Below are 19,410 nucleotides of genomic sequence, written 5' to 3' on the forward strand. Positions count from 1 at the left end.
GGGCGGGGGTCCCAAGGTGCTGTCCCAGAGCCTCTCAGTGACATATTTGATTTTATTCTGATACAAATATAATACAGTTCCCTCTAGTTCTCAGAACACAACGGACGCTCCAGGAAGGCACCCAGGGTTAACCTGTAGCTTTGGGTACCCACTTTGCCACATCTTCCTGGGGTCCAGGAGTCCCCAAGAGGGAGGAACTTCCTCAGGCCGCCCTCCACATTTCGTTCTGTAATGCCAGGAGGGAGGCAGGTAAGAGCTTCAGATCCCCGTGCAAAATGCGCAAAGGCCACCTGTCTCCTGACCCTGCAGGGGGCCTCCCCCCACGTAGGGAGAAATGTTGTTCCTTTCCCCCCAGCCCTGTCCTCGGGGCGCCCCCAAATCGCAGCACCTAAGACCTTTGTGCCGTGCTGCTGTAATTCCAGAAGACGCCACCAGGTGTCAGCATGAGGCCACTTAAGCAGCCGAGAGGAGGAAACGTGGCGTTGGGATTCCTCCTGCATAAATGAGGGGACCCGACCAGAACTCCTGGATGGGATCATGCTCTCCTAGGCCTAAGAGATAGCGGGGTAATGAGGTTTTTGTTATGAGATGTCCCTCAGCCCTGTACCCCAAATTTGTCCCTTTTGTATTTCTTCGCACTACCCTGTACCCCCATAGGCTATAAGTCCCCTGCATGGAAAGTAAATGGAATGCAGTGCCGTGGGTCATAGCCCTCACACCCTCAATGCCTCTAGTCCCCCATGGGCCCTCCCCGCCTGACCCCTATGCCCTGCCTCCCTCCTTTGCTGAAACACTCTGGGGTCCAAGATTCTCATGGGATTAAAAACTCTGCCTTGGAACGAGCCCCTTATGGGCTGCCCGAGGTAGGCATCCAGACTAGAGCAGAGCTCAGGTTCAAGACACAGTTTTGGGAGCGGGAGTCTCCACGTTTCCAGGAGTTTGATCTGTGGGTTTGAAAAGCTGCTTAGCTGCCCACCGTCTTAATTTGGGGACACCCACCATAGGCCACTTGTGGAACCCTGCCACCTGGCCTGGGGTCAGTCCTTCACCCTCCCTAGCTCTACCTGTGCTTGGGGCGTCCCAACCAAGTAACCCCACGGGGACCTGGCACCCACTCCTGAAACATGCAGGCATCTTGCAGCAGACACCAGGGGGCAGCACAGAGCCCACAGCAGAGCTGGAGCCTGGCTAAGCCTGGCTACTGCACCCCGATAACTGTGGACTGCTTCCCAACGACCCCCCTTAGGTGCCCCAGACCTGACTCAGAACCTTTAGCATCCTTGAATTCCCTCCTCACCCAAGGGCCCAGTGAGGGGCCCCACCCTCCTCTCACAGGCTGGTGTAGCTCTGGGGCATCTGCATGCTGCTTGGGACACCCCCACCAGATGCCCTATTCCCCCAGCTAAGGAAGGGAGTTCAGGCAAGGGCTTGAAAGACAAAGGAGAGGGGAGAATCGAACCCCAACGCAGGCTGGTAAGCTGGGTAAGGTAAACCCACTGGGGTGCGGGGCACAGGGAGGGTCTTCTGGAAAGCACACTTTTCTGTGCCACTTACTGAGTCCTCTTCTGCCTCGTGCTCTCCCGGCGGGCTCCGGGAAGAGGTTTAAACCCCCCTGTTAGATTTAGTTGAATTGGTGGCACATGCATCTGGGACCTCCCCCAGCTGCAGACAGCTCCGCATCTGTGCCTTAATTGGGGTTTCAGCCAGCCTCAAAAGGCTGTGGACCACTCACCCCACCAGGAGTGGGTGTGAGCAGGAGGCGGCCACTTGCTGACTGCTGCCTGCCACTTGCTGTAGGTTCCTCAGTGCCAGGCACCACATAGTGTACGGGGTCATATCTGATGGGACCGGTGAAGGCAGAGCTCTCAGAAGAGTCCTTTGCCTCTGGAAGAAGGAAGGACACGGCCACATTGTGCTGTAGCTGCATTGGGAGCACTTGAAGAAAGATTTTTTTATGATTGATCTCGAACCCTGATTCTCCCCCCTTATGCCCCCCCCCCCATTTACCCGTGCCACGCCCGCCGACATTCCAGGGTGTCAAGTGACCGCCCAGTGTCAGTCTGGTGAACCCCTGCCCCCTCCACATCCTCCCACCTCCTAGCTAGCAGGGAGTGCTTCCGGCTTATGCCCATGCCCACAAACGCCTTTCTTCTGGGTCGGGGTGGGCCACATCTCTGCCCCCTAATGCACTATGCCCTGGCATGGAAGGGTGCCACAGTCAGCTACCCCAGCACCACCGAGTTGGCGCAAAGCTACCCAAATTTGGAGGCGCTCAAGGAAGGGCGTGGAGGGGATGAGGAGGTGAAGGGCAAAACGACCACCTCCGCTGGCATTTGGGCAGGTGCTGTGCCCAGCGCTGGAGGGCTCACCCTCTTCTCGGGGCCCGTTATCATGCACACTCTAAAAGGGCCCCTCATCATCTCTCCAGCCTCAGCCTCGTCCCCCTCCTCCTCCACATCAACCCGGCTGGAGGGTCTGGGCACCACAGCCAGGGCACCCCCTGCTTTGGCAACAACTGTTAATATTGGCCCCACCAGCAGATCATTGGCCCGGCAGTTTCGACAGACAGCCTTGGGCACCAGTGACTCCCTCTTTGTCCACCGCCCGGGAGCTTCAGGGACTGCACAGCGACCAGAGGACAGGTAACCAGGCTTCCCTCCCTCGTGCGGCACCCTCCAGGTGTGTGAGAACCTGTGTTCTGAGGGTTCACCTGTGGGTGAGCTGGGGGCCCGGGGCAGTTAACAGCAGCCTGGTTTCTGCAGGAGGGGAAGGCCCTCTGCCACAGGAGGGCCCAAGCAAGCTTTGTAAGCACAGCCTCAACTCCGGAGGAGACAGGAACGACAGGTGGGGAAGCGGCTCTTCACCAGGGATGCACGGAGCCACACAGAGGCTTTTGCAGGGAAAATAGGTTTTGCTTCACTAATCCACCAGGCAAAACGGGCGGGGCAGGGACGGACGGTGGGGCTGCTCTTCTCAGCAGGAGTGCACAGCTGCTTTTGCAAATGTACAAGGCAGGGCTTTTCTGGGGGAGAAGATTCCTCTGGATGCATTTCCCCACCCCCCCACCCAAATCCCAACCAGAGACAAACAGGAGACTGCAGAGGAGCCAGGAGTCTGAGATTTGGGAAAAAAAAATTTTTTTTTAATATCCTTTAAAAAGTAAAGCTTCCCTCTCTCCCCACGCCTTACGTGCTCCCACCACCACCAAGAGGATCCCACCAAGTACGTGGAAAGGAGAGTGAGGAGAAGGACGTTGGAGGGGCCATGCCCCTCGCCAACCCACAGCGGGATTTACAGAGAAGTGCTTCTATCTTCCTGACAGCGTGCCAGGTTCTCCTCGTGCCCCTCCTAACCTCCCTGCCCACAGAACAGAGCACGAGGCAAGGGCAGTCTCTCCCGGAGCGCATTATTTTGCACATGGTTTCTCTCCCCTCCACCGGGGGCTCCCGGCTCCTTCATCCACCCAGTGTGTGGGGAGGGGGCTCATTTCCCCAGAGAAGCCCAGTCTCCCTCCGTCCTCAGCGGCCTTCCCAGTGCAGAGCTGCGTGGGACCTCTGGTTTGTGGCTGGCTCCTCCTTGCTTCCATCCAAGGTGGGAATGTTGGGGAGCAGAGGGGAAGATTTGTATCTCGTGTGCTGGGACCCCCCAAGGCAGGCCATTTGTGTGCAGCCCAACCTTCCAGGCCCAGGCAGAAGTCCAGCCCAGCCAGCAAGGGAACAGCCAGTCCGACAGAGGTCTCCTGCTTCTCCAGGGGCACCTTTTCAGGCTTGGCTGCTGGGAAGCCCAGCTCCAGGTGAACTGGGGGCCACTTCCTCCTTCCCTGTGCTTTGGAAAAGGAAGAGCTAGGCAGCCAGGGGAACAGAAAGGGGAACTGCCCAAACCCTAACAAGGTGACCCACAGGCTTCCCCACCCAACAGCCAGGGAAGGGAGGGGGGACCGGGGCTGTGGCTTGGGGAGGGTTGCTTTAAGAGATCATCTTAGGGACATCTTTATGTTCTTCCCCAGGGGCCCAAGAGTCACTGCTGAGCTCGTGGAGAAAGAGGTGGTGGACTCCAGCCCCCAGACCCAGGGCCTGGCATCTCATCCAGCTCAGCCCCCTGCCCAGCCAGACCTCCAGCGCGAGCCACAGCAGGCCAGAGCTGCCCCAGAGCCCAGCCCCGAGGTGAGCTGCTGCGGCCTGTGGCCCAGCCAATCCCCAAGCACCCCGGCCCCACAGAGGTGAGTGTCTCTGGACCCCCAGGGCAGGAACGAGGTGTCCACTGGTACAGCTCTCCGTGTGTCAGGCTCTGTCCAGGGGCATGATTTCCTTCTGTGCTGGGAGCTCCCCAGACAGTTGTAGTTCCAGTCTGCTCTTTCACACGGAGCAGAGGCTCAGAGAGGCTGGGGGTGTATTCAGCGTCACACAGCTGGTATCTGGGATTCAGGTGGTCAAGTCCAGGTGCCTCTCTCCCCGGGGGGCTCAGGTGTGGGCAGAGCAGGTCCCCTGCAGTCTGGGCGGTGGCCATGGTCCTCTGGAGGGGAGCTCCTGGTAGAAGGCCAGAGAGGGGGAGGGCAGCAACCCGGGGGAGAAGGCAGGGGGTCAAGGTGCAGAGGAGGAAGGAGAAAGAAAGAGGAGGGGGAAGAGAGAAAACTGCTGAGTTGGGGAGGAACTGGGAGAGCCCAGGAAAGCTGTGAGGCCCTGCCCTCCCTGCCCTGCGCTGCTGGCTGTGGGGCCTCACATCAGTGGCTTGACCTCTCTGTGTCCCCATTTGACAAAGTGGGTGACAATTGCAGCCCTCCTGCCTGTTCGGAATTGTGAAGAGCAAGTGAGCTAATGACCACAGGACGGGGAGGCCTTACAAGTGTCTGTCACGATTCCATTGTGTTCGGAGGCCAGGGGGGGGCTTCCTGTGTGTGAGTCGGGGGTGGACTAGAAAGGCCCCGGGGCCAGAGCGGCCTCGGACACTTCTGTGGGACACTTCTGGAGCCAACTCCCGTGGTTGTGGCCGCAGGGTTCACGGATCAGGTACCGGGGTGGGGCATGTGCGGCGGCCCTGGAGGACGCCCGGCCCCAGGGGCTGGGGGCTTTGGAGGTGGGGATGAATGGCTGGAGTCTATGTCCTTGCCCCTCATCCCAAAGCAGCATAGGTTACCCTTCAGGGCCTGCAGGGAGGGACCCAGCAGGTGACCCCTTCCAGGCCAGTTTGCCCATCCTAAAGGGAAGCCAAAAATGTTCTTTTAAAGATGTCTTTAGTTCAGACACTACATAAAATACTAGTACAACAGTGGTGTCCCCTCGTCCTTCCGTCCTTCCCGTGTGCAGGCTCAGACCCCTCCCCTGGTCCCCCAACGTACTTTTGGCTTTTGGGTTTATCGGTCAGGGGCTTGTGGTGCCCTGTGCCTAGGGCGGCTTGTGCTCAGGTCCTGGTGGTTCCGGCTGGGGCCTCGGTCCCCTGCCTTCAGCCAGGGCTGACACGCGGGTGCGTCCCTCCCAGAGCTGAGCCTCCGGGGCAGGCGCCCTGCGGGGGGTGCGGGAGGGGCGCTCAGGGGACCCTCGGAGAACGGAGAGGGTTTGTAAAATGCTGGGCTTGGTCCCAGGGAGGGGGGAGCAGCCAGCTCGGAGCCAGAGCCGGGGGAGGAAACCGGGGAATGAGAAAGGCTGACTGCAGGGCGGGCGGGAGCGAGGGGAAACGGGTGAGGCAGGAGCGAGCAGACCGCAGGCCCGGGGCGCGGGGGCCAGGCTCGCTGGGGTGAGTCCGAATCTTTGGGAGAATGATTATTCTCTTTGGAATACGGGTTTGCAATGCAGAGGGGAGGCCAAGCAGGCAGCCGCCGCCTTGCTGGGGCAGGGCAGGGGGGAGGGTGGTGCTTGGGGCTGAAGTTCCTGCCAGCCAAGCTCTGGGCAGGAGGAGACCCCAGCCCCACAATGTGCTTATGCTGTTGCAAGTCCCTTCCTACCTGGGGGGACTGAAAGTTGGGGAAAACCTGAGCTGCTGGTCCTGGCTAGGGTTGGCCAGCGCCCTTTTTGAACCCCGGGGTGACCCCGGATCTGCTCTCCCCCCAGCCAAGCCTGCCCCTTTAACCACACTTTTGACTAAATAAGGCGCGAGGGTTCAGCGGGAGCACCCCCCCCACCCTGGGGGTGGGAGGAGTGAGCACGTGCGTCCCCCTCCCCTCTCCCCCTCCCCCTCCCCCTCGCCCTGGTGGCTCAGCCTGGCACCCCAAGGTGGCCTCAGCCTTCCTACCTCCAGGGTCCAGGCGCACATCATCAAGCATGGGCAGAGGTTCCTCCAGAACTGGCGCCTGTGCAGGGAAGACAGCAGGAGAGGCCCCCCCCCCCCAGTGGACCACTGGTGGGATTGCCCCTGGGCACCCCCAGGAGGCGGAAAGCGCACACTCTGAAATGGGGCCCTCACCCCAGCACCCACCCACCCCCAGCCTGGGAAGCAGGCCTCGAGGAAAGTGGAGGCCCCAGAGCAGGGCCAAAGGCAGCCCGGCAGGCATCTGTTTGTCTGTCCTTGAGCACAGTCTCTCATGGAGGATTTGAAATCTGCTCTGGGTTCCCAGGGACCCGGGTTAGCAGACAGGCCCTTTTTAATGCTCCCCACCCCACCATCTACAAGTCGCGTTGGAGAAGTGGGGAGCAAGGGCAGGACACCGGGGGGCTTCTCTGCCGAGGGTCCCTCCTGGCCCTCCCTCCCTCGGGCACACCCACAGGGGCCTGGAAGCCAGGCACTGACACTGCAGAAGGCTGGTGGAGAGGGGAAGGGGCAGCGATGGGGGGAGCCAGGCCAGATGTTCTTGGAATGGGACATGGGGTGATTGATGCGGACTGGAATTTGAAGGGGGAACATTCCCCACGTGCCTTCAGCTCTGGGTGGAAACGGGCTGTTTTGCGGGGGGGGGGGGGGGGGAGCGGTCTCCCTGTCTTGCCAAGCTAATGTGAAAGGGCTGCGTCAGCCCTGCCAGGGTCCCCACACCTGTCCAATGGCATTAACCCCTGCTTCCCCAGAGCGGCAGGCTTTGAGCTGCTCCTCTTCTAGCCAGGGTCCCTCTGTGGGGTGACAGTGGGGACCAGCAATGCCGACCATACTGGTCCCAGGACCCCCACCATTCCGCTGCTCCCCAGCAGCACCTCCTCTCTGGCAGCCCCCACCCCACAGATCCCCCAGGTGGCTAGCCCCCACCCCCAACATTGCCCAATTCCGATGGGCTGATCCTGTTCCAGCCAGCAGCGCCTTGCTCTGCCTGGTCCAATATTTGCCTTTAAGGAACTGGACTTTCCCAGCCGGATAGGGCGGCTTTGCGTGAAAATTCTCTTAAGAGAAAACGAAAGGTGACCCCAGGCACCCCGCCACCGTGCAGTTCTGCCCCCCTAAAACTCTCCCCCATTTTTCTCGTCTTCTCCCTCAGCTGTTCTTCTCTCACATTACCATAACAAAATTGGTTTCCGCGTTGTTTGGGGACTGGCTAAGGCCAGAACGGCGCTCGCGGAGTCCCGGGGCGCGCGGGGGTGACTGCCGGGGGTGCTCCCGGGGGCCCCCCAGCCGAGCCGGGGACGAGCCTGCCCGCGGCGGCGGCCCGGTCGCGGCTTCGCCTAGGCTCGCAGCGCGGGAGCGCGTGGGGCGCGGCGGCGGCGGGGAGCCCGCGGGCCTCCTCGGAGGCGGCCGAGCGGGGACCCGGGAGCCCGAGGAGCGTCCGGGGAGCAGCGCCCTGTGGCTCCCTCGCGGCTCTCGGGTTTCTCCCTTCCACCCCGACGCCCGCTCGCCCGGGCTTCCGCCAGAGAAGCGCCCTCGGTGGCGAGAAGGCAAGAGAAAGATTCCATTCCGCCGGGGCGCGCGCCCCAGGGAGCCCCGCGCTACCTGCCCGCGCCCTCGCCCCGGAGCCGCCGCCGCCGCGCGGCCCGCGCTCGGGTCCCCCGGGGAGGGCGCCACTGCACCGCTCGAGTCCCCAGACGCAGTGGATCTCCAGCGGCGCGTTGCTTCCCTGGTCCGCCCGGGGAGTTTGGCCTCTCAACGTAGCCCTCCATCTCCAGGGTCCCAACCCACGGAGACACTTCGCTGCTCCCCACAAATGCGGACATTATTTTTTCTGGGATCCTTCCAATTTAAGCCTTGCTCTCAGGTCCTCCAAATATATTCAGCGTTTCTCCAGGTCATGAGAGTTTTCTTGGACGTTAATTTCCGGGGACCTCCAAACACATCAAGCCGCCACCGGCTCCCTCAGATTTCCACTAGTGGTCTGGGTCCCCAAACTCAGCGAGCGTTTTCTCCAGGCTCTTAAGAGTTTTACATATCCCTCTCCAGGTTCTACACCTTTACTCACTGCCAACCGGGATCCCCTAAAATTTAAACACGAGCCCCGGGTCCGGGTCACGCTGACCAGTTTGCCTGGCTCCCCAAATGTGGGCAGTGTTTTTCTGGCACTTAAGGCATTGTTCCCCAAACAAGTGCACGTAAACGATTATATCCCCATAATTTTGCACATTAACTACAGGGTCTCCCAAGCTTACTGTCCCTGCTCTGGGTCCTCCGCACTGCAGCCCTGTTCCCTGATACACCACAATTGGTGACATTATCCGCTGAGTTCCACGTGTTTATTAGCTCCTAACCTGGGTTCCTGAAATTTTACGCAAAGAATCCCAGGTTCCCCCAACACACTAAGGAATTCCCCCCCTCCGCCCCGAACCCTCAGAGTCTGGGGGCTGCTTCCTGTGCCTCCACCAAAATTCAGACTTTACACCCAAAGCGCACCAAACCCTTTTCCGGATCACTAACAATGTGCGCTCTGATTTCCTGAGTTCCACAAAATTCAGAGGATGACTCCTGATGCCCAGAACTCACTAAGCAATTTTTTTTTTTTTTTGTGGACCATGAAGACTTGGGGCACGCATTTCTGGGGCTCTCCAAGCTCCCCGGGCACTAATCAGGTTCCTTAACGTTTTGACAGTTACCCAGGCCCCCGAAGGCACACTGAGCAATACCCTGAGATGCGCTCCATTGTGGCCCGGGCTTCTGCAGGGTCCCCCAAACCACACAGGGTCTCACAGGTCCCCCTGGGTCACACCACACACGAAACAAACCCTTGCTCAGAGCCTACAGCTTGTGATCCCAGGCTCTGTGGACTGTCCCCAGTCCGCAAACATCCGAAACATTTTCTCTGCATTATAACATTTTGAACATTAAAACATTCTCTGGGTCCCACTGGCTTACTGACAAGAATCTGTTTTCTAAAATTCGGACACTGCTCCCAAGTCCCAGGAGGACACTGGACTCTATGCCTGATCCTCTGTGATTTGGACATGCGGGGCTCTCTCAAATATTAGGCATAGTCCTGCAGGCCCCTCAAACACATTCAGTATTACCCCCCTATCACAGAAAGGCACCGATTTCCCATGTTCCAAAGGGTCCCACGCACCCACTGAGTGACTCCAAATTTCAGCAACGTTTCCTGGGTCTCCCGCACCCTGCACGCGCCCTGCAGATCACAAATTTTGGACATCGATTCTCCAGGCCCCACAATCTAGGAACTCTTATTAATCTTTTTTCCCCTAAAACTTAGCTATTGACCCCCCAGTTCTCCTGAGGACTCTGAGCACCTTCTCTGGATCCCCAGATTCAAAAATTATTTTCCTGGGGTCTCCAAATTGACAGGCTGTCTTCCAGCCCTTCAAAACAAACTGAGATTTTTTTTTTTTTCTTCCACAAACCAATTGAGCTTTTTTTGGACACTGATTTATGTGTTGCCTGAATTTACGACCCTTGCCCAGAGTGCCTCTAAATTTAGGCAATTTTCCCTGGGCCCCCCAAAATTAAAATGTCCAGGGACCAAAAAATATCCCGGGGTCCTAGAACTCCTGGGCATCATAGGCCTGTGTTCTAGAAGCTTCCTCAATCCTAACCAGGGTTCTTGAAATTTAGATATCCATCTCTATTGAACATTTTCATGGATCCCTAAAACGTGGGTCATGCTTTGCTAGAGTTCCCCAAATGCAAACAGTGCCCAGAAAAACAGGATATTTTTTTCCTGTTCACCAAAAACAAACTAACGGAAATCAATAGAAAATTAAAATTAAAAAGGACATTGATTTTCTGCATTCCCGGAATGTATTGAACACACCTCAGGTTCCCCCAAACTTAGACGTGTTTTTTGACCCTCTCAAGGACAGAGAACTTTTGCTGAAGTCATGACAATGTGGAGGTCACTTTCCTGGGGGCAAGCATCCACCCACTCCTGGATTTCTAAATCGTGAAAATCAATGTCTACTTTCCCCCACCGCCCTGGAGAATTTGCCTAGATCCCCAAAATGTGTCTGTTGTTTTTTTCGCCAATTTTAGACAACATGCCTCTTGGGTCCCCCCAAGTTTCATGTTGAGAATTTTCCTTGACTCACCCCCAAACCCACCTCCCCCACAAGTTGGTCTGGGGTTCCTCCCAGGCTTGCTGACCAATATGCTGGGTTCCCCACTTTTTAGACTCGGATCTTTTGTCCCCCAGTTGCACGGAGCAATTTCCCCTGATGCTCCAGACGTGGACTCTCTTTCTGGAATCTCGAATTTAGTCAGTAAGCACAGTTCCCCGCATCAGCGGAGCCTCTCCTGGGCGCCCGACTTCGGCACGCTCATTTTCTCGGCCCGCAAATCGCACGGAGCTCTGACTTGCGTCCCCCGGTATCTGCGCGTCGTTCCCGGCCCCAACCCCGCGCACAGCACCACTAGTTTCGGGCCTCTCCGAGTTTCCTACGGAGTCCCCCGAGCTCCTCGGATTTGGGAAATTTATCTCTGTACTCCCCAAACACACTTGGTTCGGCAGTGCGTCCGCCAGGACGTGGGCAGTCTTCTCTCGAGTCTAGGAAAACGACTGGGCATTGCCCCCAGTTTCCCCCAAATTTGGGCATTGTCCCTGGGTCTTCTAACGGACTGGGCGTTGCCCCGGGACATTGGGGACTGCCCCCGGGGTCTTGCTCACCTTCAGCAGCGTCCACCACCCTCTGCAGAGCGCTCGCTCGCTGCTTCGGCTCCTGGCGCGCCCGCAGACGCAGCCTCCCAGCCTCCAGCCTCGCGGTGAGCTCCCCGCAGCTCCGCGGTCCCGGCCCGGGTCCCCGCCTGCACCCGCCGCCGTCCCGCCGGGGCTGGCGCTCGCCTCGGGCGGGCGCCGGGGCGACCGGCGCGGGACACAGGAGCCCGCTGAGGGCTGGCCGCTCGGCGGCCGCGCTCGCTGGGGCCGGGCGCCCCGAAACCGGCGCCGCTTTCGTTAGCTCTTTGCAAGATCACAATCGTGGGTAAAGCGCTCCGGCGGCCCCGAAGCGGGGCGGGCAGGGCGCTGGGTCGGAGGGAGAGGCCGAGGAGAGGCGCGCCCCGTTCGGGCCGCGCAGCGCAGCGCGGCGCCACCAGCCCGCCGGGCAGAGGATTCGGGGAGGCGCGCGTGGAGCGCGGGCGCAGTGATTGATGGCGGAACGAGGGGGCGAGCTGGGCGCCGGCTTCCGCCGGCGGCGGCCCCTTCCCCTTGGAGAGGTTCCGTGGGAAGGGCGGGGCGCAGGGGTTCGTGCTTGGTTTTGACTTGGTAAAAATCACTTCTTACATCGTCCAAACTCTCCAGGAGATGGTCTCCCCAGACCCCCAAATTATTGTGGTGGCCCCCGGGGCTGAACCCGAGTCTACGCAAGTCCAACGCACTGAGGACGGTGGAACCATTAGCCGGATATTTTGGGTGGGCCCCAAGGGCGAACTGCTTAGACGCACCCTGGTGAGCTTTGTCATGCAGGTAGGATTTGAGCGATGTTTCCCGCCCTGCTCCTCTCTCCCCCGGCAGGCGCCGCCTAGGCAGGCCCCGTGCCTGGCCCAGATTCGGGCCTGGCCCGGCCGGTCCTCCCCACATATCACACCTGGCGGCCGCGGCGGCTACTCCTCGCCTGCCGCGCGGCACCGGGGGGCGCTCGGGCTCCGGCTGCCGCTCGAGGCGCTATGCCTGCTCGGGCAGGTGGCGGCTGCACGACCTGCCCGCGCCCAGCGACTTCCCACTCCCCTGCAGCTCCCAGTGGGACTAGGGAACGAACCCTCGACCCAGCGCGCCGAGCCACCTGCGCCCTCACTCCGACGGGGCACCCCCGCCGCTTAGCCCGATGGCGGGAAGCGGGGACCCCTGCCACCCCTAGGGTCTGGGACGCTGCCCACCCAGGTCGCCCCGCGCCCCCGCGCACGGGCACAGGGATCCCTGGCACCCCGGAACCCAAGAGGGGCCCCCAAACACTTTAGAAAAGCTATTTGGGATTTTTTTTCGCATTCCGCCGTTCCCTGCCCCCAATCCAAACTCGCCCCCGCGCACCCCACGGCCCCTCCCTGACAGCCGCCCCCCGGGGCCCCCAAGCCTGCGCCCCCGCTTCGGCTCGAGTTGCGGGGGCGGTCCGGGGGCGGAGCGAGGGCCCCGCGGGCGCCCATTGGCGCGGGCGCATGGCCAGGGGGGCCCGAGCGGGCGCCGCGCCGCGGGGTGGCTGGGCTATAAGAGCCGGGCGTTGGCGCCCGCAGATCGCCTGCTCTCCGGCGGAGCTGCGTGAGGCCAGGCAGGCCCCCGGCCCCCCCTTCCGGCCGCTCCCGCCTCTTGGCCCACGCCCGCCCGCACTCGGCCCACCAGCGCCTCCACCGGGCTGGCGGCCCCGCGTCGACGCCGTCCGCCAAGCTGCTGACTCCCCGTCTCGGGCGCCGTCGGCGGGGTCGCGCTCCGCCGGCCTGCGGATTCCCCGCCGCCTCCTCGTCTATCTACCTCAACGCCCGTCCCGCTTCGCCCGAGGAGGCGGTTCCCCCCGCAGGCAGTCCGGCTCGCAGGCCGCCGGCGTTGTCATCCCCCGCGCTTTCTCCCGGCCCTCCCCGGCGGCGCTCGGCCTGGCCGCTCCACTCCTCGCTGCATCCCGAGCGGCCGGGCGACGCCACCGCTGCCCCCCCCCCCGAGGCCCGGGCTCGCGACGGCCGAGGGTCCCGTCGGCCCAAACCGAGCTGGGCGCCCGCGGCCCGGGTGACGCCTCCGCTCCGCCCCCCTCAACACCTTCCTCGGCCCCCGACGTTGCGCCCTTCCCTCGCTTCTCTTTGCGCCCCTCTCCCCTCTCCGGCCTCTAGTCCCGGCCCCCACTCTTTCTTCCGCAGCCTACCCTTTGCTCCCTCCCGCCCCCCCCCAGCTCCTTGCCTCAGACTCCCTCCCCCTCCACGCCCGCCCTCTCGCCTTCGCCGTCCCAAAGTGGATTAATTATACGCTTTCTGTTTCTCTCTTCGCTGTTCTCTCCCGCTGTGAGCCTGCCCGCCTCTCGCTGTCCTCTCTCCCTCTCGCCCTCTCTTTGGCCCCCCCCTTTTCACGTTCACTCTGTCTCTCTCACTATCTCTGCCCCCCTCTATCCTTGACACAACAGCTGACCTCATTTCCCGATACCCTTTCCCCCCCTAAAAGTACAACATCTGGCCCGCCCCAGCCCGCAGACAGCCCGTCCTCCCCAAACAATCAGATGCGATTCCCCCCCAAAAAAAGCCATCCCCCCGTTCTGCCCCGTCGCACATTCGGCCCCGGCGACCCGGCCAGAGCGGCGCTGGCAGAGGAGTGTCCGGCAGGAGGGCCAACGCCCGCTGTTCGGTTTGCGATACGCAGCAGGGAGGTGCGCGGCAGCCGCGCCGGCTTCCAGGTAAGCTGCGTGCGGGCGGCGGCGGGGGCGGCCGCGCTGGGCCGGGCGGAGGGAGACGAGGGGCTGTGGGTCCGGCTCCCCCTGGCGAACCCCGCGGTCTCCCCTGCGCCACGGAGGGCGGGTGGGGGCTTCGGAAATGCCGAGGGAGGTGCGAGCTGTCTGTAAAGGCGACTTCCTGGTCGGTTTGTGGGTGCAGGGGGGTGTTGCTGAGATCTTGCGATTTGTGCCGTGCGGGGAAGGGGTGGCGGCTGTTCCCCCCACCCCCCCACCCGGGAGATGGGTAATGAGAAGGGCAGCTACTCTCGGAAACCCACCCTGGTATGTTGACTCCGCGCCAGCAAGACTGGGAGAGGAAAACTGGGTGGGCGGGGCCAGGATGGAGCGAGGGGGGCCCAGTTGGCAAGAGAGTCGTGCCAGACGCCACATTTGCAATGCACCCCCCCACCCAAGGCCCCGTTTCCCGTCCCCAACATTCCCAACTAGGAGTCTGGGAAGAGGGGCTGGTCCGCGGCTCAGAAGGGCACGAGCGTGCAGCCCAGAGAGAACAACCGCCCCTGCCCAGTGGGCAGATTGAAGCGTCCATACAGGGAGCTGGAAAGCAGCTCCCCCCCCCCCCCCGCGTCCTCCCCCTCAAGGCCATGTGTCGCGATGGGCTGGGGGTGCAGGATGAGCCCCCCTCGTGATACTTTGTTAAGGGATGGTCCAGGCTTAGCGCTTGGGGGTGCAGGAGAGAAGAGACTGGCTGGAAGGAGGGAGGGGGCGGGGGCAAAGGGGGCGGGGGGAGTGGTCAGTGGGGAGAGGGGTGGGGGTTAGGGTGGAGCCGGGGATGGGCGGAGCCGGCTCTGACATAAAAGCGGAGGCACTGACCAGGCTGCAAACTGGACATTAGCTTCTCCCGTGAGGCAACTTCCCAGCTTTCTCCTCCAGCCACAGCGAGACGCCTGTCCAGCTGCAGGTAACCTGGGCTGTTGAGCGAGGACCCCCTGCCCTCCTGCTCCAGCCTGCCCAGCTGCAGTGGCTTCTGACCTCAGCCCCTCGGCCCCTCTCCTCCCTACCCCTGCCTCCCTCTCCCCTGCCCTCCCTCCTTGGCAGGCTGGCTCACCTGCCCCGCACCTCTGCGTGCCTGTCGTCCAGTCTTCTGCTCTCTGCTGGTGCTCTGGACTGGACCCCGCACTGGAGTGGCCGGGCTTGCAGAACGATGGAGCTGCCGCTTGCACGGTGCCGAGCGGCTAGCTGGCCAGATTTGTTCTTAGAATTGGAAGTGGGTGGCAGTGGGGGCAGCAGGGAGATGGCTGGGGTCCAGTGCAGGGCAGGAGGAGGTGAGCTCGCGAGGTGGCCCTTTAGATCCTCTTGAGGAGCTGGCCCTGCTCTTTAGTGAGCTTAAGCAAGGTTGTGCTTCCTTCTCATCGGTCCTCGTCTCCTGCACGAATTCTTGCATCAAAAATACCCTGGGCCAAGCAGGCGGCAGCCTTGGTCTAGGCTGGGAAGCGGCGTGCTGCTTGGTGCCCCCGTGCCCACCAGGTGCAGAGCCTGGGAGGGACGCATCTGGGCAGCCTGCCCAGCCCCTTGCTCGGGTAGCATCAGGGTGCCAATGGGCTCAGAGGCACTGGGCCGTGACGGTCCCCCCAGGAGGAGTGTGTGCCTGGCGGGCTGGGGCTGCCCGCCTTGGGGGCCTCTGCCCTCTGGAGGAGGCAGGGGCTATATCTAAAGAGAAGTTGAGGCTTCTTCCAAGCCCCTCAGCTCTTAAGAGACCTGGTCAACTCTGCCCCGGGCCTGCAGCCACACAGCCTGTGCAGGGGGTGTGTCCTGAGATGTGCCCGTCTTTCCAAATTGGGCTCTGGACTCTATGGGGTCTGGTGTCCGGCCTCCAGGTGGCCTGACCTGTGCTCTCCAACTCCCAAGGCGGGATTGGTACTCCAAACGGGGACAGGGGCTGATGGTCCCAGAGGGACTTTGAGGTCCCTGGCCCTGGATGGTGTGATGCAAGGCCTGGAAAGGAGGCTTGTTTTGGGGTGCCCAGGGCAGACTGGGGTTGGGGGACTTGGTAATTGAGGAGAACAAGGCCCTTGGGAGCGTGGCTGGCATTGCCGCACTGACCATTGGATCCTTGACCTGAGCTTTGCTTAGCCACAGACTGGGAGCATGGAAAAGGCAGTGGGGGAGCGGGAGGGGGTGGGACTGGCCCTGCAGGACCCTCCTACTGCTTTGGGAGGGGGGCTGGTCCTCCTGGACCCCCCTGCTCAGCTGGTCCTCAGGGATGCACATGCTCTGTGGTGGGGTGGGGCTGTCTACCATCTTGGCTGGCGCTGGGAGACCCGAGGAGTGGCCACTGCCCTGTGCTGGCCCCGCCTCATGACATCATAGGACGGAGGCCAGGTCCAGTGTCCAGCACCGGCCCCTGCAGCTCTGGGTGTGGCTGAGCCCCTGAAATACTGACGGTGGGCCCAGTCCCCCCCCCCACCACCACCACATGAAATTCCTGCCCCGCACTTGGTGCCAAAGTCGGGTTTCACACACATCCCTTCCTTCTCGGACGGGCGACCCTGCACCCCACCTTGGCTGTGAAAGCGTGTGTCATTTTTGTAGTTCAAATGATGCCTTTAAGGAGAAAGCCGTGCTTGAAAACTGCAACTTAAAACTTTAAACCGGGAGATGGCTGGGCTGAGTGTCTCCAAAGAGAGCTGGTCCTCGTCCCTTTTGCTGGGCTGGCGTCTGGGGGACACCCTGGCTGGGTGGGCAGCGAGAGGGGCCTCTGGACCAGGACTTGGCCTGCGGGGGCAGGGCGGGATGGGCGGGGCTCACAGCCTCCTCTCTCTCTCCCCGCAGCAGATACCAATGGGGATCCCGGTGGGGAAGTCGCTGCTGATGCTGTTCACTTTCTTGGCTTTTGCCTCGTGCTGCATTGCTGCTTACCGCCCCAGTGAGACTCTGTGTGGCGGGGAGCTGGTGGATACCCTCCAGTTTGTCTGTGGGGACCGCGGCTTTTACTTCAGTAAGTAGCTCGGGGCGGGGCTGGGCGGGGAGGGGGAACACAGCAGGTGTTCAATAAATGCTGGGGGCCTCCGCCTCCTTCCTCAGACACCTATGCAGAGCCTCCAGGACACCTGGCGTGGGGGCCGTGGGGTGGGGAAGGCAGGATGCTCCAAGGTGAAGGACCGTGGGCTCTTGCCCGTGAGCCCTGGAGAGTGCAGCCGGGACCTGCAGCCACGTTCCTGGGGGCGCCTGCCCTGTACCTGGGCCGTGCTGGCACCCCTGACTTTCGTGCAACGTGACTCAGAGTGGGAGGGAGAATGCTTGCCTCCTAGGAGAGGTGGTATCTCTGGGGGGGGGCGGGGAGGGGGCGGGGGGCAGGCCAGACCGTAGCAGGCACTGGTGGGGTGCAGGGTGGGAGGAGGCATGGCTTCCAGACAAGGTGACCCAGGCCCCTAGCAGAGGCAGCCAGTGTCCTCTCTGCACTCCCTGCACTGCCTGCAGGCAGGGCTGCAGGCACGGAAGCTTACCACGCATTTCGGTGTCCTGATGTCTTGACCGTGGATTATAGGATTTAAAGTTGGGTAAAACGGAGTGAAAACCAATAAAAATAAAGGTCAATGTCGCTGGTGGGTGCGAGTGTGCCCACCCCACGTGCCCCTGGGGGCACAGGAGAAGAGACGAGCTCTATCATCGCAATGCCACTGCCGGGGATGTTGTGGGCCCCATGGCTGGGTGGGGTCTGCCCATGGGGGGGGTGGGCCACCGTGTGGGGTGCTGGCCCCAGCGTGCTTTGGCTGGTCCTCACGCTTGTCTTATTTCCACCCTGAGCTGGCCCGCTGAGCGCACTGTCAGATTTTTCCTGAGACCCCTGTGGGGCCCCCGCCTCTGTGCCTTGTGTCACAGGGCGGGACCCCCAGTGGGAGGTGAATTCTCCTTCAGGGGCACAGGCCCTTGCCCTACCTCCCAGCAAGCTGGGCCTCAGTTTCCCTGTCTGTAGGATGTGGCTGGGGCAAGACAGTGAGGACCGTGAAGGTCGCACATGGCCCCGCACTCCCCACGTGGCACCCTCCTTTGCAGCCTTTACTTGCCCACCCTGTGAAATGGCCTGCAGGCGCCAGTCTTGGCATTGCAGAGCTCTTGGAAAAGCATCCCTGCTTCTCGACGCTTCCGCAGCCCCGCCTGCCCTGGCCTCGCCTGTGCCCCCTCTCTCGCCTGCCTCGTTTGGGGGCAGGAAGTGGCCCTGTAGGGTGTGGTGCCGACCCTTCCCTGAGAGCAGGGCTGGGCCGGACCCCCACTGTGGGACCCCGTGAGGGAACCCCTTACCAGGGGCTCCTCTCCCCGCCCGTCCAGGCGCGTGCCCTCGGCCCCCAGGTGAAGCCCGGGAGGGACCCTGCAGCTGAGCCTTGGAGCCTGTGGTGGGGGAGCGGGGGAGGACGGGAGGGGAGGAGGGCGTGGTTTTATGCAGCTCCTCACTCCTCTCCTCCCGTCTTCTTCTTCTTCCTCCCATTCCTGCCTGTCTCGGCGGCTCTAGGACTGTGGTTAGTTCAGGGACAGCACTTGTGTCCCTGACCGGCCTTCAGGGCAGGACCCTATGGTCCTGTAACATGGGGGCCGGACCCCTCGCTGGGCTGCGTGGGACCGGGTGGCCGTGCCCATTTCAGATCCGAGGAGAGAGGCACCAGGAGGCCAGGGGGCTGTCCCGGAGCATGCTCACCCCCATTGTCACTTCTGTCCTTCCTGGACCACCCCTGCCTGCCCGGCTCTTGCTTCCCTCCTGCGCTCCTCACCCCACGGCTGGCTGTCCCTGTGGGGTGCCCCAGTGTCCCGTGGGGCCTGCCTGAGGGCAGGGTGGCCTTCTGCCCTCTCTGGGGCCTGCCCGGTGCTGACGGCCACTCTTGCTTCCTCCTGTGGGACTTCCAGGCAGGCCCGCAAGCCGCATCAACCGCCGCAGCCGTGGCATCGTGGAAGAGTGCTGTTTCCGCAGCTGCGACCTGGCCCTCCTGGAGACCTACTGTGCCACCCCCGCCAAGTCCGAGAGGGACGTGTCGACCCCTCCGACCGTGCTTCCGGTAAGACTCGGCCCCACCTCCGGGCCCAGCGGGGCAGCCACTGCCAGGGAAACTGAGGTCTCGCCCCTCGGGGCTGTCACGTCTGAGCCAGGGGACCAGGGTGCAGCCGTAGGGTGATTGACAGGTTGGCCGCGTGCCCCGACTGTGGACATTGGGCAGAGGCTGTGAAAGGTTTAGGGAGAGGGCCGTGCAGCAGGGGAGCAGGAGCTGGGGAGCTGGGCACCCCCTGACTGGCCCTTCCCCTCTCAGGACGACTCCCCCAGATACCCCGTGGTCAAGCTCTTCCAGTACAACGCCTGGAAGCAATCCACCCAGCGCCTGCGCAGGGGCCTGCCTGCCCTCCTGCGTACCCGCCGGGGTCGCATGCTCGTCAAGGAGCTCGAAGCGTTCAGGGAGGCCCAACGTCACCGTCCCCTGATCGCCCTGCCCACCGAGGACCCCACTCCCCACGGGGCCGCCTTTGTCGAGGTGTCCAGCGATCTGCAGTGAGCCAAATTGTCGTATTTCTGCAAAATGGCACTTTCCACCTTGTGCCCTCCTCTTGACCAGGGCCCCTTCCACCGGGTCCACCTCTGAAATCTCTCTGTACCGTCCCCCAGGGTGGGCCTCCCCCCCCAGCCCCCTTGCCCCAACCTCCTCATGTCAGGCACTTCGGCCCCGTCCATCGGGCTGAAGGAATCATAGTAACATCATCAAAAAAAAAAAAAAAAAAAAAATACCAAACC

At 62.0% G+C, this 19,410-nt stretch overlaps 1 protein-coding gene and 1 long non-coding RNA gene across 3 annotated transcripts in view; one reads left to right on the top strand and one right to left on the bottom strand.

Annotated features, from left to right (window-relative positions):
* The window catches only part of LOC124229424 (insulin-like growth factor II-B), a 27,869-nt gene extending 8,465 nt beyond the window's left edge, over positions 1-19,404 (top strand). Inside the window, exons 2-6 of the mRNA XM_046644638.1 lie at positions 2,429-2,642; positions 4,007-4,163; positions 16,470-16,635; positions 18,537-18,685; positions 18,935-19,404. Coding sequence (XP_046500594.1) covers positions 2,429-2,642; positions 4,007-4,163; positions 16,470-16,635; positions 18,537-18,685; positions 18,935-19,174 — 926 coding nt within the window. The 3' untranslated portion in view covers positions 19,175-19,404. The remainder of the gene's footprint in view (positions 1-2,428; positions 2,643-4,006; positions 4,164-16,469; positions 16,636-18,536; positions 18,686-18,934) is intronic.
* Positions 4,238-11,578, bottom strand: LOC124229425 (uncharacterized). Of its 2 annotated transcripts, XR_006885879.1 has the most exons (4): positions 10,949-11,578; positions 6,226-6,283; positions 5,336-5,499; positions 4,238-4,526 (listed from the first exon to the last, which is right to left on the bottom strand). It is a non-coding gene; the product is annotated as an uncharacterized LOC124229425 (long non-coding RNA). The 2 variants fall into 2 exon arrangements; XR_006885878.1 differs by having other exon boundaries at positions 6,226-11,042.
* Positions 19,405-19,410: the final 6 nt, after the last annotated feature.

This window comes from Equus quagga, chromosome 17 (assembly GCF_021613505.1).
Source record: "Equus quagga isolate Etosha38 chromosome 17, UCLA_HA_Equagga_1.0, whole genome shotgun sequence".
In the NCBI taxonomy this organism is placed as follows: Eukaryota; Metazoa; Chordata; class Mammalia; order Perissodactyla; family Equidae; genus Equus; species Equus quagga.